Genomic DNA, 27,604 nt, shown 5'->3' on the forward strand with positions numbered 1-27,604 from the left:
AAAACCCGCTTTCATGATAGAACAAAAACTTTAAACACATTTTTCTTCATTAATTTTTTGGCTTTCAATTGCAGATTTTAAGTATTGTTGAGATTAACTACCACCAAATAAGGTAACACAAAACCCAGATAAAATCAGGAGTTAGTTATATGATTAAATATATAAGACAGCTTCCTACAAAATGTTTATTTTTTGAAAATTTTTGGCTACAGGACAATTTTATGAAGTTATCCTTCATGTCATACAATCTTTTGAAGAGTGCACACATAATATGGAAATAATATTGTGACATTTTCAACCTAATTACCAATCCTAAAAAAAGAGGTTTTTAATTTTACTTAGCATAATCAAAAATAGCTAGTGATGGCATTTAAAATGTCCTTGATCCCACACAGTAACCAATAGCATGTAAAACGCATTTCAGATCATATGTAATGCCAACAGGTGGAACCAAAGCTGGGACCTATGGAGCTAAGTGCATGAGCCTCTACAGCTTGAGCTAAAAGCCAGCTGGCACTCAGCTAAGACTGTAGAGCAGACTTGTAATTCTCCCTGTAAGTGATCTAAGTGCCATGAGGTGGGACAGTGAACCACTCCCAGCAGATGTGTGGATGACATACTTCCTCTACCTGAGGAAGCGTGGTCCAACCTTCAGAGCCATCCCAGTTGAAATCCTAGACAAGTTGTACTAGTAACATCGAGAGGCAGAACTGAACCTGGGATCTCTGGAGCTTAGTGTATGAGCTTCTACTGCATGAGTTAAAAGCCAGCTGGATCTTAGCTACCGCTGTAGAGCAGATTCATTATTTTGTCTGTAAGTGGGACAGTGAACCACACCCAGCAGATGTGTGGTTAACTATACATACCATTAAAATGTTATATATCTGTGTTTCCAAAGACAGTTTTCTTTTTACTAGTTTATTCATTACATTTCAGTGGATGATACAATATGCAATGAAAGAGGAATGTAAAACATATATTAAATAAATTAAGGTTACCAAAGAGTACAGATTGCTCACCCCATTTGAGGACAGGCAGTAAGCTATGTTTGAACTCCACAGCAGATATCCATATGAAATATTTGCTTCATAATATCTTTGTGACATGACATGGTAGATCATGTAAAGTACATGCAGAGCTTATCATACCCCTTAACTTTTGACATTTAAATGAGAATTCTCTACCTTTGTTTACATTTTGCAAGTCAAATGAATTTCTAAATCAGAGAGCTACTTTAACAAAACAATGGAAGCTAAGCACAAGAGCATGGAATTTCCTTTCTTTAAAAGGCATATACAAAACACGAGTATTTCACAACATCTTGGAGATGAAGTTATGCCTATGTATCTGCAGGCAGAACAGAACCCTATGCATTTAGTTAGATTAATACTCTGAAATTTTGAAACCCTAGTATTGTCAGTCAAAAAGGCAAACACATTGATTATTTTATTACATTGTTTACCTTATGTAACTGGTAGTACTGCTCACCACCGACCCCTCCTTGTTCTTCTGCAGTCCACAGCACCAACCGCAGAGTTCTCTTGGGGCGGAGCCCTAGAACACACAAAATTAGGGGTTTAGTCCCAAACATTCTATTTGTCTGAACAATTAATGTGTTGGCTTCCATTCACCATTAATACTTCTATTGAAGCAGAGCAGATGATGCATAGCTAGGGCCCCTATAAATGTGGAAGGAGGGGAAGCCACAGCATGACACAACCATTTCTACAAGCCTGAACAATAGAGACTCCATAGCCACTTCCTCAACTAGGTCTCTTACATGGCAACATGTGCTACTGCCCCTGCCATTCTTGAAGTAAATCAACTAACCATACCACTTTCAGTGAACTTGCTGGTAAGGATCCTCATCCTTCCCCTTAATTGAAAATATGCTGTTAGATTTGTATGAGAAACCTCCCAGGGCTTTTTAACAAATACTAGGATATCATTTTGCTATTCATTACACATTACTAAGAATAAAATAGCAGAGAGAGCTGTACTTTATATCCTTAAATACAATCAGCTGTTGAGGTTATGCAACACTTTTTAAAACAAGGCAAGTGCAGGACAATTCTGAAACAGCCATAATAGCTGACAGAAAAGTAGGGTCTGAACTATAAAACAATGTAATGCTGCAACCGATCCAGGCAGATATACATTCTGGTCTTTGATTTATAGAATTAATTCAATCTGGTATGTCAATTAATAATTCAGTATATTGATTCTGTGCATCAATATTCAACTTTTTTTAAAAGAATGCTTAGAATTTCTATACAGTATAATTTTAACAACGATCAAGAGAACGAGTGCATAGGGTGAAGCTGGTTGTGAAAAAATTATTGGACTATAACCATACACAGCTTTGTCAATAATTATAAACCCTCTTTTTTCCCCACCAACCTGAAAGAAATCAGGATTACAAACGGATCTGACCCTGCCTTCCACTTCAACACAAGTGAAGAGGAGCTAAAGCTTTGCTGTTAGAAATTATGCATTAGGTACCTTACTAACTAAAGCCAGCAACAGAAATGAAATATTCTAAATATGTATTACAGAATTATGGAAAGTGCAAGTTTTTCAGGAAGTACAAACAATACAATTCAGTAATTAAAATTACATTGTGTAAATGAAAGTCGCTTTATTCTAAATGTGGAAAGAGGAGAACCCTTTTTTTTAAAAGCAACCCCCTAAAAAAATCCCAACAGCTTTGCTGCTCCACTTCTAAGTCATTACACCACAAGATTCATCTCCTTACCATTTCAAATCAATCATATGGGCCAGTGATGTCACATTACAATAATAATAACATAGTCATCACACTGAAGTTAGCAAGATTATGGTCACAAAGTAACCAAGTGTGGCAGCAGGTTGGTTAAAAAAAAGGCTGTCACAGTGGCTCTCAACCACGGCCAAGGAGTACACTAAGTATCTGGGAATACATCAACTCATCTAAATATTTGCCTCGATTTACAAAAGGTTGCATAAAAAGCACTAGTGATGTCAATGCAAACTAAAATTTCATATAGACAAAATAAGAAAGCTAGCAATTTTTCAGGTTTTTTTTTTGTATTTTGTTGTCTGATTTTGTAGGAATGTAATGTTTTAGTGAGGTGAAAATTGGGGTACAAAAGACAAATCAGACTCCTGAAAGCCTCCAGTAGTCTGAAAAGACTGAGAACCACTGTTCTAACACACAAATCACATTCTGGCCCCAAATCCACATCAAAATTGCAAAGAAAACTGCTAGGCGTGCACTGTTTTTAAAAAGGAAATTATTTGTTTAAAGCACACGCTTTAAAATCAAGTTTACCTATGGCTTAAATAAGAGTTTTGTTTTAAAACATTGCTTCCTAGGAAAGAATAATCCAGCAAGAGGTTGTTTTCTTGATTAAGGTATAATATCTCATAGAAGTATTGGCAAAATGTAATTTAGCCTAGAAAATCATGTTCTGTGTGGACCAGAATATATTACATGAAGAACTGCATGGCAAACTTTAAACCAGTCACTGTTTTAGTGCAGAAGCACAGAAGCATAAATAAAATAACGTGTGTCTGCTTTTTCACCTAGATAAATGATAGAATATACACTTTATAAGATGGCACTGGGATATCTTTGATCTAAGTGGCCTTCCACACGGCAATCAAATGCATTAATAGCAGGCATAATTCATTGAAGAGTTGATTGTTAACAATAAGAAGACATGTATGTAATCTGTTTGTTAATCTTCAATTTTACCTGGATGCATTATACACCTCAGCGTGCTTGTTATTACTCCTTACATGTTATCACAATCCTGGATCAGTTTTCCATGTGAAAATGCACCATGCTGCTACACTGGACTCAAACCACGAATCCCACATGTTCCTGGTTTGCTAGGGATGAGCAGAATTTAGGTGCTAGACTTCCTAGACACATAACCCACATGCAGACACCCTTCCTGGCTGTCCACTTGCCTCGCTTTTGACAGACGTGCTCCTACCTCCAATCTTCCCCAGTAGCTGCTATATCTTCACAGAATCCCATCCAAGCTACAGATCCTCTGGTTTACTGTTCCCTTCTTCAGAGGCTACATGACAACAAAAGCAAGTAATACAACAACTCTGCAGAGGAATGTATAAATGCACATATACTTTACAACTACATGACTCCAGGAGAGGGAACTGAAACCTGAGTCCACTCGTGCCCCATGACCAATGGACTGGGGCTCCAAAGCCAAAGGCTTCAGCACCAGATGGGGGCCTGTAATCTGAGCTCAGGCTTTGGCCCCAGACCACAGCAAGACTAATGCCAGCTAAGGCAAACCTATTAAAACTGGGTCACAGCCCACTTTGTGGCTCTGACCCCAGTTTGAGAACTGCTTCTCTAAGAAGAATTTACATAAGAATTAAACTTTGTAAATGAAATTAAGTTCCAATCCTTCCCCGTGTATTTGGCTTGTGGAATTGGCCTGAAACAACACAGTGACTTGGAGATCCATTAATGAATGTCCAGGAAGATTAAAGTGTTCTCCAACAGGTTTTTGTGTGTTGCCTTTTCGATATCTGATTTGTGTCCATTAATTCTTTCCTGTAGAGACTGTCCAGTTTGGCCAATATACATTGCAGTGGGGCATTGTTGGCATTTGATGGCATAGATCACATTAGTGGATGTGCAGTTAAAGAAGCCTCTGATTTGGTGGCTGATGTAGTTTAGTTCAGTGATGAAATCACTTGTGTAGATGAGTGGGCAGAGTTGCACCAGGGCTGATTGCAGGGGTGGGTTCCTGGATGATTATGATGGAGGTGTGCTGTGTAGTTACTGGAAAGAATTTGTTTGAGGTTAGGGGGTTGTCTGTAGGCGAGGATTGGCCTTTCCCCCCAAGGCCTGTGAGAGTGTGGAGTAATTTTTCAGGATAGGTTGTAGATTGTTCATAATGAGTTGAAGTTTAAGTTGTGGATTGTAGGTGATGACAAGTGGAATTCTGTTGTTTACTCTTTTGGGCCTGTCTTGAAGTAGTTCATGTCTGGGTACTCTTTTGGCTTTGTCGATCTGTTTTTTCACTTCTCTGGGTGGGTATATCAGTTTTATGAATGCTCTGTATAGATCCTGTAGGTGTTTATCTCTGTCTGTGGGACTGGTTCAAATCTGGTTGCATCTTAGGGCTTGGCTGTATACAATAGATTGAGAAATGTGTCTGGGATGGAAGCTAGAGGCATGAAGGTAAGTGTAGCGGCTGGTAGATTTCCGGTACAGGGTGGTGGAAATTTCTCCATCATTTAATTGTACTGTAGTGTCAAGGAAGTGGATCTCTCATGTGGACTAATCCAGGCTGAGGCTGATGGTAGGGTCGAAGTTGTTGAAATCCCTGTGAAATTCTTCAAGGGTCTCTTTCCCATGGATCCATATGATGAAGATGTCATCAATGTAGCGTAAGGAGAGTAAGAGTGCTAGGGGGCGAGTGCTGAGGAAACATTGTTCAAGGTCAGCCATAAAGATGTTGGTATATTTTGGGGCCTTGTGGGTGCCCATGGCTGTGTCGCTGACTTGAAGATACAAATTGTCTCCAAATCAGAAGTAGTTGTGGGTGAGGACAAAGTCGCAGAGCTCTGTAACCAGGTGTGCAGTGCTGTCATCGGGGTTGGTGTTCCTGATAGCCTGTAATTTGTCTTCATGTGGAATGTTGGTATAAAGAGCTTCTACGTCCATGGTGGCCAGGATGGTGTTTTCAGGAAGATTACTGATGTTTTGTAGTTTCCTCAGGAAGTCAGTGGTATCTTAAAGATAGCTAGGAGTGCTGGTAGCATAGGGTCTGAGGAGAGGGTCAATATAGCCAGATAATCCTGTTGTAAGCATGCCAATGCTTGAGATGATGGGTCGTCTGGGATTTCCAGGTTTGTGTATCTTGGGTAGCAGATACAAAACTCCTGGTCAGGGATTGGGGAAGGGGGGGTGTTAGTATAAATTTGGTCTTAAGCAGCTTCAGGGAGCTTCATGAGCAGTTGTTTCAGGGTGGGGTTTTTTTGTATTCTTTAGTGGGATCACAGTAGAATCTGGTGTTGGTGAGTTGCCTGGTCACCTTCTATTCATACTCTGTTCTGTTCATGACTACAGCGCCCCCTTTGTCAGCCTCTTTGATTATGATGTTAGAATTGTTTTTGGGCCTGTGTATAGTATTGCATTCTGCATGACTAAGGTAATATGTTATATGATGTTGTTTGCTGACAATGTCAGCTCGAGTATGTTTGTGGAAGCAGTTGATGTAGAAGTCAAGACTCTCATTACGACAGTTAGTAGGGGTCCACATATAGAAGCCTTTGTCTTGTGGGATTGGTGGGGGGAAGGGAGTGAGGAGGGAGAGCAGCAAGGTCTTGTAACTACTTGAATCATCTACTCACTGTCTCTCTCCCTCTCTTTTTTCTTTCCCTCTCCTTTTTTCCCTTCCTCCTCCCTCCCCTTATTTATTCTTGGATCTGGACTTCTAATACTGTGGTCATCTGAAGAAGTGGGTTGCACCCACGAAAGCTCATGATACTATCTACATGTTTTGTTAGTCTTTAAGATTCTACTAGACTGTTGTTTAAGTTTTTTTGTATTTATTTGGAAGTTTAGCAATTTATGGTACAGTAGACTCTGACAAAAATAGGGTCTGATAGGTAGTCAGGGGATTTCTTTTGGAAAATTCATAATACAGTTTAAGAGATTGTCTTTACATTTAAAATGTCAAAATAATTCTGCCTTCACACAGAAGAAAGGATCAACTTCTTTAAAGTAAGCTATATTCAAAGGTGATTTTAATGATGGTGTAAATCACACAAGGCATGCAAGTAGGTTGAAGAATTGTAAGTGGAGGTAAGAAGTTAAGTAGCTGCATTGATACAGTATTCAGTGGGTGTGCAAAATGAATATCTCACGATGAAGGGGCAGAAGGCAGGAAAAGCCTTTTTTATTTTATCCCATCCTGTTAGTAGCTATTACTAGTATAGCCCCATTCCTTCTGGTGTTTCCACATATGTGCTACACTTGGTTTGCACAACTTATATCAGATCCTGCACTTGCCCCTTATGCGAGTTCATTACATTAGTGAGGAATAAGGATCTTTCTTGCTCTCTTGGTCAGCAAGTATAAGGGCCAGGGACAATCACAGGAGGAAGTCAGCTGCACCTAATAAAAAGTGTAGTAGCAGATGTACAGACTCTGTGCCTGGGAACTCTGGAAACCAGGCTGTCTCCCAGGGCTCCTTCTGGGGCACTGCAGCTCCACCACTGTCAAATCTCTGAGGCTAAATGGAACATTTGAGCCCCCACCAAACAACAAACTGGTACACATTTCCCTACATGACCACTCACCCCACTGTTCTATTTGTTATGGAAATTTCCACAGAGCTGCACTTGCTTACACTGGCTTCAGGTTTGGCCCACTGTCAAATTTAGCATTTTTCCATTACTAGCCTACTATCTGGATCTGCTTTAATAAAGTAACTGAAACAAGATAAAAATGGCCCTTGCAGCATGTTCCATTGTTGTTACTCATTAAATCCTTACTACATCCTCTGAGTTGTTCAGGTTTGTAGGGTCATCTAGTTTCATTAGACATAAGAGATTCACTGGATGACACCAGCATTTAAAGGCTTCACAGGAAACTTAATGAGACAGCTTTGAAAAATGCCTGATGCCAATACAAGAGGAAGATCTAAATTCCCTGTGTAAAAAAAAAAAAAAAATCTCAAAAAAGAAATGTACAACTACATCCTCAGTTAACAGAAGCCTCAGAATTAGTTAAAATGCATTTGTAACACTTGTGTCTGCTCAAGCACTGTCATGGTTTCTATAAATAAAAGTAAACGGTACACTAAATATGATTTCCTATAAGGGTTCTTACTGCAATTTTAATGAGGTGTTTTCATAGTACTTTTCTGTCAATTGAATGCATTTACAATAGTGTAAGTTAGGAAAAAATCCATTCATTACTGGTTTGAGTTAGTTAAGCAAGGTAATAATCTTACATAACAAAAAGTCTGTTTCTCTAACACAAACATACTATTTGCATCTGTGTCCCATCATCACTCTGCTGTTCCCCAGAGTTGACATCTCTGTTCTCCTTGTCTAATGGTCTGTATCTAGTAGTTTGAGAGCCCATTTATTTTCTCTCAAACACATGGTGCTGAGGATTCAACACTATTAAATAATATGCTGTACATGGTGCCATTCCTCTAATTCAAACAGCCTAGTACAAACAATTTAAATTAAATACCCAATGAACATCTGATGGAAGTTCCTACCTATTTATAGTCATTTGGCAGATCAAAATGATAGTGGCCCATTTAAAAAAAATGAATCCTTTGATCTGGAGTAAGAGTCTAGAATCTAAAGTTAAACAGAAACCTCTTGCTCACCAACCAGTTAAGAATTCATTGCAGGTGCAGGAAACACTTTGGTATCATGTAATGAGACTGGGAAGCTATCCCTTTTAAGAGAAAAATCTGTTCACATTAGAATAAGATCCACTCTTTTTCTGAATGAATGATAAATTTAGCAGAATAGACAGACAATATTAAACTGTAAATCACACAGCTTATACAATTTATTTTGCAGGGCAAATCCTTTCACAATAACAAAACTGAAACTTTCGATTGACAGGCAAGGGAACTAAGCACCTTGGTGTTTTTAAAAATTCCACCCATCTTGAATTTAAAAAGTCTTTTTGCATAACTGCAGAAAACTAGTTAGTGGAAGAAAGGATTTTTTCCTCAAAATTAAAAGATAAATTTAAAGTGTTATTTAAAACTATTAAAAATGCAATGGAAAAACACATTTTTGTATTCATATGCTTTAAACATAAGAACATAAGATCACGAGAATGGCCATACTGGGTCAGACTAAAGGTCCATCTAGCCCAGTATCTTGTCTGCTGACAGTGGCCAATCCAGGTGCCCCAGAGGAAGTGAACACAACAGGTATTCACTTGGGTAATCAGCCCTCTCCTGTCATCCATTTCTAGCCTCTGACAAACAGAGGCTAATGACTCCATTCCTATCCATCCTGACTAATAGCCATTGTTGGACCTAATCTCCATGAATTTATTTAGTTCCTTTTTTAACCCTTTTTAAGTCCTGGTCTTCACAACATCCTCTGGCAAGGAGTTCCACAGGTTGACTCTCTGCTGCATGAAGAAAAACTTTCTTTTGTTTGTTTCATATCGGCTACCTATTAATTTCATTTGGTGACCCACTAGTTCTTTTCCTTATTCACTTTTCCTTATTCACTTTTTCCACACCAGTCATGATTTTATAGACATCTATCATATCCTTCCTTAGTCTCCTCTTTTCTAAACTGAAAAGCCCCAGTCTTCTTAATCTCTCCTCATACGGACCCATTCCAAACCCCTCATCATTTCTGTTGCTTTTTTCTGAACGTTTTCCAATGCCAATATATCTTTTTTGAGATGAGGCGATCACATCTGTATGCAGTATTCAAGATGCAGGTGTACCATATAGAGGCAATAAGATATATTTTGTCTTATTTTCTATCCCTTTTTTAATGATTCCGAACATTCTGTTTTTTTTTTAATGCCACTGCAAATTCAGTGGATGTTTTCAGAGAACTATCCACAGTGACTCCAAGATCTCTCTTGAGTGGTTGTAGCTAAAGTAGTCCCCATCATATTGTATGTATAGTTAGGATTATTTTTTCCAATGAGAATTACTTTACATTTATCAACATTAAATTTCATATGCATTTTGTTGCCCAATCATTTGGTTTGATGAGATCTTTTTGGAGCTCTTCACAGTCTGCATTAGTCTTAAATATCTTGAGCAGTTTGATATCATCTGAAAATTTTGCCACCTCACTGTTTACCCCCTTTCTCCAGATCATTTATAAATAAGCTGAACAGGATTGGTTCGAGGACAGACCCTTGCGGGACACCACTAATTATGTCTCTCCATTCTGAAAACTTACAATTTATTCCTATTCTTTGTTTCCTGTCTTTTAACCAATTATCAATCTATTAAAGGACCTTTCGTCTTATCCAATGAAAACTTATTATACTTAAGAGCCTTTGGTGAGGGACCTTGTCAAAGGCTTTCTGGAAATATAAGTATGCTATATCCACTGGATCCCTGTTGTTCATGTTTGTTGACCTCCTCAAAGAACTCTAGTAGAATTAGTAAGGTATGATTTAAGGGTGTTAAGGACTAGTCGACTATCCAATAAGCAAATGCTTATCGGATAGTCGAATCAACTAGTCGCTTTTCCCCTTTGCTGCCTCTATAAAATAGAGGCAGCAAAGGAGGGGAGGGGAGATGGGGTACTTCAAAGTGGCAGCGCTGCAAGGAGCTTGGGATACAGACTCTGTGTGGCACTGCCACTTTAAAATGCCTAGTGGAGCCCTGGACCCCAGCTGACCCTGGGCTCCACGCAGCACTTCCATGGAACCTGGGATCAGCTGGGCACTCCCCAGCTGATCCCAGTCTCCACACGGCATTTCAAAATGGCAGAATTGCATGAAGCCCGGGATCAGAGGAGGACTCTGAGTCCCCTGCTGACCGCAAGCTCCCTGCGGGTACTTCCGCTTTGAAATGTACATTTCAAAGCTGGCATACCAGGTGCAGCCTGGGGCTCTTGTGCATTTCAAAGTGGAAGTGCCCACATGGAGCCCAGAGTCAGGAGGACTTCCCACTGGCCCCAGGCTGAACACGGAGTTCCAACTTTGAAATGGACAAGAGCCCCCGCTGGGGCTCTTGTACATTTCAAAGGAGGAATGAGGAAGTGTCTACTGACTAGTCGAATAGTCGATGGAAAGTCAATCAACTACTCGACTAGTACATTAATGGATATTTAACATCCTTAGTATGATTTCCATTTACAGAAGCCATGTTGACTTTTCCCCAACAAATTATGTTCATCTATGTGCCCAACAATTTTATTCTTTACTATAATTTCAACTAATTTGCCTATTACTGACATGAGACTTAGCTAATCGTCAGGATCACCTCTAGGGTTGGGGAGGAGCCCCTCTTGCTCTGGCAGCAGGTCCTATAAAACTGTAATCTACCTCTGATCATGGTAGCTAAAATAATTTTGATGAAATCACCTAGGGAGTGATGCCTATTGGAAGATAAGGAGGGAACCAAGAACAGAGCCATCTGAAGAGAAAAACATTGAATGAAAAAGGAGGGAAGAAGGACATGAGAATTGCTGAACTAATACCTATTTAAGGTGCTCTTCTTACAGTGACTACAGAGCGAAGTGAAATGAATGTTACAGAGCAATATTGAATAGCCATCCCATGCTGTATCTGGGGTTTAAACAGAGAGCCGATTAGCGCAGTGCCTCAACAACTCCACAATTCACACCCTCAAATACTGTTACTCTCTCTTCCTGACTAGTAGCCAGTGTAAATTAAAAATAAACAGCCCAAAATAAAAAAATTAAAAGACCAAAGCTCAGTTTCAGCTGCCTCTCTGCCCACTATTCCACTTTTCTGAGTGACTGGCAACAAGCAGAGAGACAGTCTTCACTTGTATTCATTTTTTTCTGATTGAGTGATTTAATTTGGGGACTCCCTTCTTCTCTTTCAGCAGCAAATTATTCAAAATACAAGAAAACATTATAAAGGTCTTGTATAACGGAAAATACCAAGACTTCTCATTCTCATTCCAACTCTTTCTGGGATGTTCATTTATTCGCAGATTTGCCTCTTGCATCTGCTGTACTTTATGTTTTGATGGGAAAAGCAGAGATTTAGTGCTCTGCCTTTATCTTCCCTCAGTTCTCATGACACAGGCACATATCTAGTTCTTGGCTATACTGAAAATACATAAATTAAGAAAAAAGCACACACACAATAAGAACAAGATGATGCAGTGACCTCATTCTGAATGGTTCTTTGCATTTCAGCAGCTCCACTCGATTTTGAATTTGGAAAAGGCTGAATTTCCCTCTGGCACCAAGCTTTTAAGCCTTTTTATATATAAATAAAGAACCATTCCTTATCCTGAATCTAGTGAGTGCATTTGAGTTTACAGTGGAGAGGAAGCCAACAGGAGAAAGCTTGTAAGAGCCTGTTTGCCTAAATTTACCAAAGCAACAGTATGCTTTATGGCAGGACCACAAATATAATCATTCCTTTAGTATATTGTACTAACATGAGAACTAAAGCTTCTGGTATTTTCCAGATGTGCATTTCTGTTGGAAAAAGGGTGGGGAACATTTTTTGGGTTAGGGGCCACTGACCCACAGGAAAATCAGTTAGAAGTTGCAGACAAGTGAGAAGCAAAAAAACAAAACAAGCCCTCACTGACATGATTCCCTTTGTGAGAAGCAGAAAGACACTCCCCACATTGCCAATGCACACCAGAGCCTAGTGGGGCCCAGGCTAGTATATTTTGTGTGCTTCAGCCACGTGATCTCTCACAAGTGTACATACTGCATCTGTCAGTGTAGTTTTCTCCACTTCAGGTGTTTGTGTAGGTCACACAACCTGTGAATGCATGCAGGCTTTATATTCAGGAATCCTATTTTTTGAGATAAAAACTCCCAAATCCCCTGATTATATAAAAATTTTTTTTATAAAAAACCCAAGTTTTTTCAGGATTAAAATGAAATGCTCAACTTTATTTTCCTTGGTCACAGTATATATTAGGTACCAATTGAAAACATCTTATCAATATACTTACAATTTTTAAACAAGTTCAAAACCTATCGATGCCATCAATCTTTATAACAAAAAAAAGTAATAGAATTGCAAGTTACATTTGTCTGCCTTCAAAGATAATTTACAGCATTGCTGCATACCGTAAAGAACAGCACATTAACATCAACATAAAATTAGTCCTTGCCAAACTCAGTGACATAATCTTTAGGGGTGATTTTTACAGTTTTTGGCATCATTTCATAACTTCAATTACTCATGTCTGAAGGCTGAAGTGAATTTTGAGATGCACTAAACCACAACTCCTTATAGGCTGTTGAATAACCTCTATATACTAGAAGCAATTTATTGGAGTATGTTTAGCTATGTAAATTTAAATCATATTCAAAAGCTGACCACAAGAGGAGGAGGTTGGAAATGCTGAATAAATGTCACTGATATTTTCAGTGAAATTTAGTTAATAGTATATTTGTGACACCATACTCCACATTCATCCTAGTACTATTAGGCAGAATAGTGGTGCATTTTTTACAAGATCGGTCATGTAAGGTTTCACTGGAAAAGTTATGATTTGCTGAATATGAATATCCACTTTCCATGCATGTATCATGTCTGCATACAAAATTATGAATATTGACTATGTATCTGTATTTCACATGTAATCTCACCTTGGTGACACTCATAAGGCAAAATGCTTCTGGTCTAGACAGCCAACTGTGAAGGGCCTATTTAAAATAATGGGCCATGAGGAAAAACCATACACCTCAGGAGAAGCTTTTCCCTCAACCTAGTAAGCCTTTCTGAGAATACTCCAGACAACTTTTAATTAACGGCACCTATAACTTATGATATGCAAGCATGTATGACCAGGCTATGTGTCTCTGGAATCCATTTTAGGATGTCTGGTCTGGGACCGAAGTCTGAAGCAAAAGGTACTTGCTATATGCTAAAGCTATATAAGGCAGGGAGTGACATCATCTGTTGTTTTTTACTCTCCACAAGTAAACATCTAAAAGACGCTCCTAAAGAAGAAGACTTGTAATGGAGGTGGGGATCCCAAGCTGCAGAGTAAGAGGAGCTGGTGCCTTGAGAATCTGAAAGCCTGCTTGTATGGTCAGTCAGGGTGAGAGATTGTAATTCAAATTCTATCTTCTTAGTATGCGAAGCTTAGTTCACATTTTTTGTTTTATTTACTAGGTAATCTGCTTTGATCTGTTTGCTATCACTTATAATAATTTAAAATCTATATTTTGTAGTTAAAAAACTGTTTATGCTTTATCTAAACAAGTAAGTTTGGAGTGAAGTGCCTGAAAATCTTAGCTCAAAGGACGAGGCTGGTGCATTTCCTCTCCACATTGAGAGGGGGGCAAACTGTATGAGCTTATGATGTGCAGTTCCCTATGCAGCAGATGGTGGCATCATTTTGGGTTTACACACTGGGGGGTACTTGGGGAAATGGGGATTTTATTGGCTGTAGTGTCTCTGTTTTGGCCAGGAAAACAGGGTTACTTACCTGTAACTGTTGTTCTTCGAGATGTGTTGCTCCTGTCCATTCAAATGAGGTGCACGCGCACTGCGTGCACGGCTTCCCAGAGCATTTTTTTCCCCAGTGGTACCTGTTGGGCTGGCAGGTTGCCCCCTGGAGTAGCACCGCTATATCAGAGCATAAGTACCCTGCCGGCCCTCCCCCTCCTCAGTTCCTTCTTGCTGGAGACTCCGACGCAGGGGGAGGCTGTAGGGGGGGACGTCAAATGGACATGAGCAACACATCTCGAAGAACAACAGTTACAGGTAAGTAACCCTGTTTTCTTCTTCAAGTGGTTGCTCATGTCCATTCGAATGAGGTGACTTCCAAGCTTTCCCACCGGCGGTGGGGTCAGAGCTACCTCTCGTGAAAGAGACACACACACAGAACCATAACCAGAAACTAGAATTTTAATAAACACAACTAAACAGAACAATACCTGAAGTCAGCAGCATTGACAGCACAGGACATGCAATCACAACAAGCCAACCTGAAGTCTTTGTATTGATGTTAGTTCTCTCTTTTTTTTTTACAGAATGGAACCCAGGACAGCAGCATTGATTACAAACAAACCACAGACAGAGATGTTTAAACCTGGTGGGAAGAAGGGTTCACATTATACCCATGAGGAAGAAGGCAAGTGGTCGGGGAGCTAGGCACTCACCTCCCCAAAACCATTCAGTTAAACCTCTTCCCAAATCTCCTATAAAAAAAGAAGAGTACAGAATGTGTTATCACTGAAATTCCACTTAACAACTAAGGAAGGGGACAGGCAGCAGGCAAGTAATGGGAATGCTATTACCCTGAGCACAAACCACAAGCTAGAGTGTAGAGGTAGATGTGTCTTAAGGGGAAGCACATGGACGAGGGATGGAGTCATAGAGACCACTGAGGTAGCTGAGGGTTCCATTGACTTTGTAGCTGGAGGCAAACCCAACTCATAGAGGGAGGAGGGTATGGTGCCTGCCAATGAAAGAACTGCTCAGGCTGTTAGCTGTGAGCCCTTCACACCTACACAAAAGGGATAGATCGCACTTTAGAGAAAACAGAGGTGTGTGTCTTAGAGGGGGCCCCAGAGGAGAAAGCTGAGAATTAGTGAGTAGAGGAATGACTGTGGACTAATTACAAGGGAGGTGGGAGATTGCCCAGGACAGAAATGCTGGGTCAGCTTCCGTGGATCCAGGCATACAACCTATAGCTCAAGTTCTACGAAGGAATTGTGCAACTAACTTCCTGGAGGGGAGCAGTCAGATAAGTGACCTCTTGGGATACAGAAAGGGGTGAAAAGGGGCACCCCAAACCAGACCGCTTTTGCAAAATGTTGTTCCTGATGTATTTGTGGAAACTAACTGTGAGAGTGTGGAACTGGAAACGGTCCACAGCTTATCACAGCAACACAGTAGGCGAGGGAGCCCAGGCTGATGACTCTGTGGGCTCAGTGACGTTCTTGTTCAAGGTGGCACCCTGGGGGGAACCCAGCACAATAGTTTTAAAATCAAATGTAAAAACAAAAGATTCTCTATAAAAATGCAAAATCCACATTTTTCTGCAGCAAATGGTTTTCGAGGATCCCTGCTTATAAGAAGAGAAGTGATAGGTGTAATCAAACACCTTATCTTTGTATGCAGTTCTCCTTTATTTATGCTGTAGTAGCATGCACCCTGACTCTTGACATGGGATGGGAAGGGAAGAAATGCTCTCAATCTCACCTGCCTGACTTTCAGTACTCCCCTGTCTCTGGTATCTCTGTGTGGAAAGCATTATTTATACAAAAATATCCTGACTTAGCCAGAAAGTTCTAACCACCTACTGCAAACTCCACTGATGGAAGAGAGGCAGGGGAGAAAGGGAATTGCTTACCTGGACTCAAATGACTCAAGGAATGTAGTTGGAATAAGAGAAAAGAAAAAGCATAAATCAGCCAGAGCTCAGAAAACCTCAGATTTGCATTGCTTCACTTCTTACTTTCAGCAAAATGCAGGACAATGTAGCACTTTAAAGACTAACAAGATGGTTTATTAGATGATGAGCTATCGTGGGCCAGACCCACTTCCTCAGATCAAATCTGAGGAAGTGGGTCTGGCCCACGAAAGCTCATCATCTAATAAACCATCTTGTTAGTCTTTAAAGTGCTACATTGTCCTGCATTTTGCTTCAGCTACCCCAGACTAACACGGCTACATTTCTATCACTATTCTTACTTTCAGTACATCATAAATAGGTGCAAGTTCTGAGAAATACCCCTATGGCAGTGGTGGGTGCAAACTGATAAGGGAGAAACAAACAAATGATTTCATTAAAGAAGCCAACAAGACATCAAGCTGGAAAGATTCCCACACAGTCATATACATTGGATGAACAGCGAAATATTATGCTCAGTAAATCTCAGCCCACTATTATTATTTATCTAACCTTCCCCCTTCCTTGGAATGGCTATCCGTGCTGCGACCCTTGTGAGACATGAAGAGGTCAGACAATTCAAGTTTTTAAACCAATCAATTTAATGCATAAGCAGAAAAGGGTATTAGGAGATATCAAAACTAACTTTCACTTTTTGCATAGGAATTAACATATATAAACTACAGGTTGGACCTCCCTTAACTGGGAGTCTCTGGTCCCACAACATCAGTGGTCTGGCATGGACCATGGATGTTCCTGGACCACAGAACCCTGGAACAGGGAGGTCTGGCAGAGAGGTAGGAGCATGCTGGGGGCACCAGCAACCCAGTGTGTATGTGAGGGGCAGGGGGGAAACAGGCGGCACAACAGGGAATTCGGGCCCCAGCAGTGGCTGTGGAGGTCCAGCCCCAGCAGTGGCCAGGGAGCTCTGTCCCCAGACATGAAGCTCTGGCTCCAGCCCTCCGCCCCAGCCCTGGCTGCACAGATCCAGTCCTGGCTGCAGAGCCAGGTGGCTACTGACCTCTGTCAAGGCTTTGCAGCTCCCGCCCTGGCCTCAGAACCAGGCAGCTGCACAGCTCCAGCCCCGGCAGTAGAGCCAGGTGGCTGCAGATCTCTGCTCCAGCTCTGGATCTCTGGCTGTGGCGATCCACCCCGGCAACAGCAGGGCCGGCAGCATATAGAGAGCTGCAGGAGAGGCAGGCTAGAGTCCTTACCCAGTGGCAGCCCAGGCCAGGAGGAGAGGGACCTTCCCTGGTCCGGCAAATCCCCTCATTCAGGACCACTCAGGTCCAACTTGTAGCAAATGACAAACCCAGTTAAATTGTTTTATTTTGAGGTTTCTAGTATGTAATTAGTAACAAGTAAAAATGAATTTTTATGATCCAGCTCCTCTGCTAATGTAAATCAACATAACTCCACTGAAGTAAATGGAGAATCTGGCCCTGTCCATTACAGATACCTTTATTACTTGGGAAAGGAATAAAAACACTATTGGATTAAATCTTCAACTTCCAACACATGACCAACTTTTCTGGAAAGCAAACTGACCACAAACCAGCTTGATAGAGAATTACCCACAAGTATAAGCTTGAAGAATTCTAGGTAAAGATTTGTTCCTTTTCCTTGTGCTTCATCAAATCTCAGCATTAAATAAGCAGCAAAAGACAACATTTGATAATTTTAGTCCATGGTTACTATTTCATTTGAGAAAGGGGTGAACGCTTGTGAGTATCAAATATAACTACTAATGTGAATGAGATTGTGGGAGCACAGCACAGCACATGGAGTAATATGGTTGTACAGGTTCAACATTTGTAGTCCAGCACTCTCTGGTCAAGCAACATTTGTGGTCCAGCATGATTTTAGTTATTTGAATCTCCAATTATCAAGAGTGTGGCCAAAGTTCCCGCAGTCCCATAACGTTTTTTAATAGCCACCACTGCTCTAATTTACCCTATATGGCTTCTGTGTTTGTCTGTCTGGGTTGGTGGGTTTTTTTTTCCCTCTTCCACTCCCCTCCACAGTGTGTGTGCTGTGGCTGGCAGGTGGAAGCTGTGAGCTTCTAATTAGGGTTTGAAATCTAGAAGCCTCTGCTTATTGGTTGAGCCTTAATCAGGGGGAGGGTCTATCAGGCAGTCCAGGGCTTTATAAAGTTGTGAGTCAGCGACCAGGGAGCTTGCAAACAGAGACTGCTAACAGGGAGTTAGGAAGGGGGCAAGATACACTCACCATTCTTTAAAATCTTTTACTAGAATCATAGAATCATAGAACTGGAAGAGACCTCAGAAGGTCATCAAGTCCAGCCCCCTGCTCTAGGCAGGACCAATTCCAACTAAATCAACCCGGCCAGGGCTTTGTCAAGCCGAGACTTAAACACCTCTAGGGATGGAGACTCCATTACTTCCCTAGGTAACCCATTCCAGTGCTTCACCACCCTCCTAGTGAAATAGTTTTTCCTAATATCCAACCTGGACCTCTCCCACCACAACTTGAGACCATTGCTCCTTGTTCTGCCATCTGTCACTACTGAGAACAGCCTCTCTCCATCCTCTTTGGAACCTCCCTTCAGGAAGTTGAAGGCTGCTATCAAATCCCCCCTCACTCTTCGCTTCTGCAGACTAAACAGACCCAAGTCCCTCAGCCTCGCCTCATAAGTCATATGCTCCAGCCCCCTAATCATTTTGGTTGCCCTCCGCTGGACCCTCTCCAATGCGTCCACATCCTTTTTGTAGTGGGGGGCCCAGAACTGGACACAATACTCCAGATGCGGCCTCACCAAAGCCGAATAAAGGGGAATAATGACATCTCTGGATCTGCTGGCAATGCTCATCTTAATGCAATCTAATATGCCATTAGCCTTCTCGGCTACAAGGGCACACTGTTGACTCATATCTAGCTTCTCATCCACTGTAACCCCCAGGTCCTTTTCTGCAGAACTACTACTTAACCGGTTGGTCCCCAGCTTGTAACTATGCTTGGGATTCTTCTGTCCCAAGTGCAGGACTCTACACTTGTCCTTGTTGAACCTCATCAGATTTCTTGTGGCCCAATCCTCCAATTTGTCTAAGTCATTCTGTACCCTATCTCTGCCCTTAAGCGTATCTACCTCTCCCCCCAGCTTAGTGTCATCCGCAAACTTGCTGAGGGTGCAATCCATCCCCTCATCCAGACCATTAATAAAGATACTGAACAAAACCGGTCCTAGAACCGAACCTTGGGGCACTCCACTAGAAACCCACCGTCATCCTGACATCGAGCCATTGATCACTACCCGCTGGGCCCGGTCTTCTAGCCATCTTTCTATCCATCTTACCGTCCATTTATCCAATCCACAATCCCTTAACTTGCTGGCAAGAATATTGTGGGAGACCGTATCAAAAGCCTTGCTAAAGTCAAGGTATATAACATCCACTGACTTCCCCATGTCCACCGAGCCAGTTACCTCATCATAAAAGCTAATCAGATTGGTCAGGCACGACTTGCCCTTTGTGAATCTATGCTAACTATTCCTAATCACTTTCCTCTCATCCAAGTGCCTCAATATGGATTCCTTAAGGATCCCTTCCATGATTTTTCCAGGAACCAAGGTAAGACTGACCGGCCTATAGTTCCCTGGATCATCCTTCTTCCTTTTTTTGAAGATGGGCACTACATTTGCCTTTTTCCAGTCATCCGGGATTTCTCCCGATCTCCACGACTTTTCAAAGATAATAGCCAAAGGCTCCACAATGACATTTGCCAACTCCCTCAGTACCCTTGGATGCACTAAGTCCGGACCCATGGATTTATGTACGTTTAGCTTTTCTAAATAGTTCCTAACCTGTTCTTTACCCACCACGGGCTGTCCATCTTCATCCCATCTTGCGTCACTTGGCGCAGAAGTCCAGGAGCCGACCTTGTCCGTGAATACAGAGGCAAAGAAAGCATTGAGTACTTCAGCTTTCCCCACATCATCTGTCACTAGGTTACCTCCTTCATCCATTAGGGGCCGCACACCCTCTCTGATCACCTTCTTCTTGTTCACATGCCTGTAGAAACCTTTCTTGTTGTCCTTCACATCCTTAGCCAGTTGCAATTCCATTTGCGCTTTCGCCTTCCTGATAACCCCCCGGCATTCTCGAGCTATACCTTTAAACTCCTCCCTGGTCATTTGTCCAAGTTTCCACTCTTTGTAAGCTTCCTTTTTGTGCTTAAGTTCACCAAGGATTTCCCCTGTAAGCCAGTCCTACCATGTTTGCCTCTCTTGCTATGCGTCGGGATGGTTTCTTTCTGTGCCTTCAATAAGACTTCTTTAAAATACTGCCAGCTGTCCTGGACTCATTTCCCCTTCATGTTAACATCCCAGGGGATTCTGCCCATCAGATCTCGGAGGGAGTCAAAATCTGCTTTTTTGAAGTCCAAGGTGTGTATTTTACTACTCTCTTTTCTTCCTTTGGTCAGGATCCTGAAATCTACCGTCTCATGATCACTGCTTCCCAGGTTGTCACCCACCTCCACTTCCCCATTAGCTCCTCCCTGTTTGTGAGCAGAAGGTGAAGCTGCAGACGGCCCCTGGTCGGATCCTTCAGCACCTGTGTCAAGAAGTTATCCCCAACATTCTCCAAAAACTTCCTGGATTGCCTGTGTACTGCCGTATAGGTTTCCCAGCAGATGTCAGGGTGATTAAAGTCGCCCACGAGAACCAGGGCCTGCGATCTGGAAGCTTCGCTCAGTTGTCCAAAGAAAGCCTCATCTACCTCATCCACCTGATTCGGTGGCCTGTAGCAAACACCAACCACAACATCAATGCTGTTGTTTGCTCCTTTAAACTTAACCCATAGACTCTCAACAGGTTTTTCTCCCTCTTTATACTGGAGTTCAGAGCAATCGTAGTGCTCTCTTACATATAGTGCAACTCCTCCTCCTTTTCTCCCCTGCCTGTTCCTGAACAGTCTATACCCTTCCATGACAGCGCTCCAGTCATGAGAGTCATCCCACCAAGTCTCTGTTATCCCAATTAAATCATATTTCTTGGTCTGGGCCAGGGCCTCCAGTTCTTCCTGTTTGTTGCCCAGGCTTCTCGCATTAGTGTACAAACACTTCAGGTAACCAGTTGATCGTCCTATCTTCTCCATTCGAAACATGGGTCCTCCTTTCTTGCCCCTTCCTCTCTGCATTTCTTCCCGGTATCCGACTTTCCCACTCCCCTCAGGGTTGTGGTCACCGTCCCCCGACGTACCTAGTTTAAAGCCCTCCTCACTAGGTTTGCAAGCCTGCCCGCAAAGATGCTCCTTCCTCTCTTCGTTAGGTGGATCCCATCTCTTCCTAACAATCCTTGCACCCGGAACAGAGTCCCATGGTCGAAGAAACCAAAGCCCTCTCTGCGACACCATCTGCGCAACCACGCATTTACGTCCTCAATTCAACGATCCCTGCCCAGTCCTTTCCCTTCAACAGGGAGAATGGAGGAGAATACCACTTGCGCTCCAAATTCTTGGATCCTTCTTCCTAGCGCTACATAATCCACAGTAACACGCTCAAGATCATTCTTGGCCGTATCATTAGTTCCCACGTGGAGAAGCAGGAAGGGGTAGCGATCCGAAGGTTTGATCATCATTAGGCTTCCTAATCCGAACTAGCTACTCCGTGCCGCGTGTAGCCGCGCGGCACGGGGTTCGAACTAGCCGGCATTTAAAAATGGCGCCGGCCGGCTTCATGCAAATGAAGCCCGGGAAATTCAAATCCCGGGCTTCCTTTGCAACTGCGGATGACTACATTACCCCCGCTAGTTCGAACTAGCGGGGTAGTGTAGACATACCCTCAGAGACATAAAGGATAATACCTTCAATAAATTATTTTTTTAAAAATGCTATTGCACATCAATAGCGTTAAACATTTTTAGTTATGGTGAGGAAACAACATGGTTTGAAATACAAATTTAACTAATTTATAATTTATTTACTTTTAAACAGGGTAAACCACAATTCTGCATCGCTAGCACTTAGCATGGGCTGACACCTTCTATTCAGTGGTTTGGTTTATTTTTATATCAACAGCAGAGAATTTCTTTTAAATACAGCCTCTTCTCATAGGTAGCACATAATTACCATAATATTAATTTGTGACAATGGCAGATGCAAAATCACAACTATATAATGACTAGGTACTGTTAGGTCATCAATGGAAAATGCTATGTGGTGGTTATTACTCAAACAACTTTGTAACAGAGTAAATGAAAGTGCTTCATTTTAATAGGATCAACTGTGTGTAACAGCTCCATTATAGGTCAAACAACCAATCAATACATTATTCTAAAATTCATAACCCAAAATGCTTTGCCATTAGTATTGGAAATTTAATTTTTATACACATACATACGATAATTTACAAAAACCTTTCTATATCTAGAGAGAGAACCAAGACAGCACACTAGAGGCACGTCTACTCTACACAGAAGATTGATGCTACCACGGTCGATCTTCTGTGGTTTGATTTAGAGGATCTAGTATAGACCTGCTAGATTGAATTGAAAGGGTGCCCCCGTTAGTGCCAGTATTCCTACTCCTTGCAAGAAGTAAGGGAAGCCGACGGAAGTGTTTGCTCTCATTGATCTGCTGTGTGAGTGGGAATTTAAGATACATCACCTCTAGCTACATATTTTACATAGCTGGAGTTGTGTATCTTACTTTGACCTTCCCATTTAGGGTAGACCAGGCCTAGGAGACCCACAATAAACAATAGAACTTATGCATGTGCTCACAGATAAGAAAAATTATGCACTCATTTTATGTCTTCTCTGGACCAGACTGAGATCACAACCTCATTTCGCTTGGGATCCAAGCCGGTTATGAAGGCAGGTGTCCATAAATTAAAACATAGTGTTTGAACTCACTGTTCTATAGCTTGCTCCAAATGTAAACCATGTTCTATGTGTTTGATTCTGAACTAAGCTAAGCTTGATTTCATTTATTTTTAATTTATCACATATAATTTTGATTTCATTTATTGCAGAATATTCTGAATTTGTAAATCTTGCAAGGGAAGACCCAATGCACATTGTGTCGGTGTAACAAGAACTCATGTAATGGCAAACCAAACAGAGGGTACTAGCAAAAACTCTAATAATTCCCAGCTGAGAAAAACAGGACTTGACCACAGTTTTACAGTAAACGTACAAGCCACCCAATCTACTACCTGAAGAAATCAAATATTTCAACAAGGAGTGGAAATGGATTTCATTCCTGCATGAAAAGACACCCACTGAATAAAAGTTATAAAATGTCATTAAGAACTCAGAAGATACAAAACAGAGCACTCTAAAGGGCATCAATTAAGAAACTTGATTGGCTACTATATTTCAAGAATCATACAAAAGAGAAGAAAAAAAACAATTTAAAAGCAACTAAGAATTCCCCCCTAAAACTGAAATTGACTTTACCCTCCTTCTCCCCAATAAACAAAATAAAAAACAAAAAAACCCAAAAGTCACCAGCTAAATTACTTTTAGTCACTGACTTTATTTAAATCTATTCACTCTGCAGCAAGGAAAATGAGAAGGCTTTCAAATAAGGCAAAATAAAAGATGCATTTATTTATTTGCAGAAGTGCCTGGCACTTGTCATCACTGTAGTATATGGCTAATAGCATAACAGAACACTTAACATCCTTTTCCCCCCATGAAGAGCTCAGCATGGAGTAATGAGATTTTCAAGTATACATACTCTTGCAATTAGAACAGTGAAATGAACATTAAAAGGCAAGGCTGGTGGTTAAACTGAGCCATAGCTGAAGATCACAATGGCTGATTTTATTTTTAAACTAAGATTTAGATAATTTGTGTGTGCAACAAAAACTGAGCATAGAAATTGGACAGTTCTGAAGACACCTCACACAAATAACTGCTCATTTGTTCAGTGTATTCTTTAAAATTACCAAAAGCTACACAATATAGAGAATGTTCACAAACTGATAGTTATGGCCCCCACATAAGCAAAGCACTTAAGCATATGCTTAACTTGGGACTTAGACACCTGAGTAAGAATGAGAGAAGATATCTAGATGATCTTCTGAATTTAGGGATGTGAATGGGTAAGCAGATAACCTTAATGGGTGATGGTGCTTACCTGGTAATGCTGAACCATAATCTGGGAGCAGACCTCCACCAGGAGGATGAGGGGGAAGGGTGAAAGTGGTGGTGTCTGTAGTTCCACAATTCAAGATGTTTGGAAGCAAAACAAAACTCCATTACTGAAATGCTCTGGCATCTTTTCAATCCAGTTCAATCTTAGAACTGTTGGAAATTCGTTGTTGAATTCAGAAAGTGTTCCTTAGGGTACGTCTAGATTACAGGCTTTTGTCGACAGAAGTTTTGTCGACAGATACTGTCGACAAAGCTTCTGTCAACAAAGAGCGTCTAGACTACATTCAGTTCTGTCGACAAAGCAAGCTGCTTTGTCGACAAAACCCTGTAGTCTAGACACAACCCTAGATGCAATAACACCTTCTGTCGACAGAACTCTGTCAACAAAAGGCGTTATGCCTCGTAAAATGAGGTTTACCAGAGTCGACAAAACTGCTGAGTTCTGTCGACGTTATGTCGACAGAACTCAGCGGTAGTGTAGACGCAGGTATAGTTTTGTCGACAAAAGTCCACTTTTGTCGACAAACCTCTGTAGTCTAGACACACCCTTAGTTTTATGTATGTGCTTCACTTTCAAAAGGATGGTACTTTATATTTCTCTCAAAGCTGGTCCATAAAAGTTCTATAGCATCACAACTGTGAAAACTGGCTTGTGTAAAACATGTTGGTATTTTGGCCCCAATTCAGCTAGGGATATACAATCTCATTTAAGGAGTTAACCTAAGGGATAAAAGGAAAGCACAGTGTAGACATACCCTCACAGCTAAATACGAGATCCAACAGATAGCTTAGCATAAGTAGTTAGCACATACTCTAAAGGAATCATTCAAGGTGAAATGGCTCATTAGCAACCCTTCAGTCAGAGAACAAAAGGGAAGGTAGGAGGCTACAGTTTGCTGAAATAAACCATAAATCCAGTGTCTATTAAACCATTATTTTTAGTGCCTGGGAAAGTTATGAATTTAAGCTCCAGTGCTGTCTTTTGAAAGGGACAAGTTTTGTGCAGATTTTCTTTTAGGATGAGAACTGATAGGTCAAATACAGAGTGAGTGTTTGGCGAAAAGTATTCAGCCTCAGGTGATAGGGGTTTGTGTGTTTTATCATTTTCCCATGTGAGTTAATTTGAGATCATAGTGGCTGCAGATTTTGCATCTGTTATTCTGGCTAGATCTGGTACCCCACAACAGAACTTGACACTATACTAAAATGAAGAACTAGAAGAATTCCTCTGTAAGCTCTATCTCAAATTATTCTTTCAACACTCTCTATTACCATGTCCCCACCAACAGTTATAAGAAATTAATCATCTGCCTAGACACCACAGAGCAGGCAAAAATGCATTCTTGATCATTATGTTGATTGACTGTGAAATCTGTGAAATCCTTAAACATCACACACACCCCAACATCTCCACCATCAAGAGGACAGATATACAGTCCCTGAAAACTAACCACCAGAAAACAATCAGCAGACAAAGAGGACACGATCACAGTCCTCAACCATGATGATTATGTGAATAAGGTCATCAGACAAATCTCTGACAGCATTTACTATAAGGAACTCAAAGAGGACCCCACACCACAGTTTACCTGGGAATTTATGGATATCATCAAATCCTTCCACAAACAATTCCAGGAGAAAAATCTACAACCTCATTCCCCACAAACCCACTGCAGGGACCTTCTATGTGCTTTCCAAGATACACAGACAAGGGCACCCAGGCAGACCCACCTTACCAGGCCACAATACTTTTATTGATTGAATATTAGGGCTCATAAAAACCATCCTGTAAGAGATGTATTCCCCATGCTAGTCCTGAGAGGGCTAAAATAGGCCAGGCTAAGCCAATGACCTGATTAGGCAGCCAAAGAGGAAGTCTGGTGCTGTGTGGAGAGCTTTGATTACAAAGAAGCCCACCAGCGAGGGAACAGGCAGGGCTTCTATAAATCTGAGAGCTGATAACTCCTAGGGAAGGGGTGGGCAATCATATTAGAAGGGGAAGCCACCTCACAAATTTTTGAAGGGCTGGGCCTTGAGTGGAAGGGGCGGGGCTAGGACACTGCCATGCTCCCCAGCCCACAGACCCTGATTGGCCTGGGGGTGGGGAAGAACATGAAGTCTTTGCCTCCTGTTCCCCGGCGCCTACAGAGAACTGCCAGCTGTTCAGAACAGCCGGCGGTTCACTCCAGATGCCACACGTCCCTGGCAGGGAAAGGAGATTTCGTGCACTCCCCCGTACCCAGGTCTCGATGGGCCTGAGGGTGGGGGAGCAGCAGGGTGGCTGTGGGCTGGACTGACCCATTTGGCAAGCCAAATCTGGCCTACGGAGGCTCTCTTGTCCACTCCCTCTTAGAGGAAAGAGAGATGTGTTTGGACTTTACAGAGTGTAAAAATTAGGGATGTTAGCTATCAATTAATTGAATAATCGTGCCAGTGCATCAAAACTTAGCGGTTATTCCATTATTTGATAGTCCCCCGGGGCAGGGCCAGCAGCCAGTGCGCTCCTGGCCCCCCTCTCAGGGAGCACCCTGCCATCCCACACTGCTGCCTCTGTATCAGCGCTTGGGGTGATCTGGATCTGGGATGGCTCACACGAACCGGCCAACGCATAGGATGGCTCTGACTATAATCCAGATGTACAGAGCTTAGGGTGCCTGACTTTCCTGAAGTGCCACTCGGAGGCCATGCAGAAGGACAGCCAGGGAGCACTGTGGAGAACAGGCACTGCACAAAGTACCACCCATGAGACATGGAGTGGCAGTAACCAGTGGTCCCCAATTAGGATTGCCAGGCATCCAGTTTTAGACCAGATCACCCAGTTGAAAAGGGATCTTGGGAGTGCTGGCCGGCCCAGTCAGCAGCACAGTAGGGACCCGGGACTAACGCAGGCTCAGTATCTGCCCTGGCTCTGCCCAGCTCTCCGAAATGGCCACTGGGGTGGTTTGTGCAGCCCCATGGTGCATGTGCAGCCAGAGAAGTTCTGTGCATTGTCCCTGCCCTGAGTGCCAGCTCTGCAGCTGCCATTGGCCAGGAACCATGACCAAGCTGTGGAAACAGCATATGTGAGTATGAGGGAAGTGCACAGAGCTTCCTTGCCTGTCCATGCACTTAGGAGCTGCAGGGACCAGGTGGCATAATAAATTGCATTACCTCCTGCACTCCAACCCTCTGTCCCAGCCTGGAGACTCCTTCTGTACCCAAACTCCCTCCCCAAACCCTGCACATTCCCTCCCAACCTTCTGCACCCAGACCTGAGTCCCCTCCTGCACCTCAAATCCTCATTCCTGGCTAGAACTCTCAACCCACCACATCTCAACCCGCTGCCCAGCCCATAGCCCCTTCCTTTACATCAAACCCTCCAGAGCCCACCCCCCCCATCCACAGCCCTCACTCTCCCACACCCCAATCCTCTCCCCCAGCCTGGAGCCCC

The 27,604-nt window shown here is 42.1% G+C and overlaps 1 protein-coding gene across 2 annotated transcripts in view; it reads right to left on the bottom strand.

Moving 5' to 3' along the window:
* The window catches only part of CPQ (carboxypeptidase Q), a 256,553-nt gene that overhangs the window by 56,657 nt on the left and 172,292 nt on the right, over positions 1 to 27,604 (bottom strand). For both annotated transcript variants that reach the window (XM_075920338.2, XM_006123927.5), the window contains one exon: positions 1,463 to 1,554. In XM_075920338.2, coding sequence (XP_075776453.2) covers positions 1,463 to 1,554 — 92 coding nt within the window. The remainder of the gene's footprint in view (positions 1 to 1,462; positions 1,555 to 27,604) is intronic.

The sequence above is a fragment of the Pelodiscus sinensis genome, chromosome 2 (genome assembly GCF_052426305.1).
Source record: "Pelodiscus sinensis isolate ZL-2025 chromosome 2, ASM5242630v1, whole genome shotgun sequence".
In the NCBI taxonomy this organism is placed as follows: Eukaryota; Metazoa; Chordata; order Testudines; family Trionychidae; genus Pelodiscus; species Pelodiscus sinensis.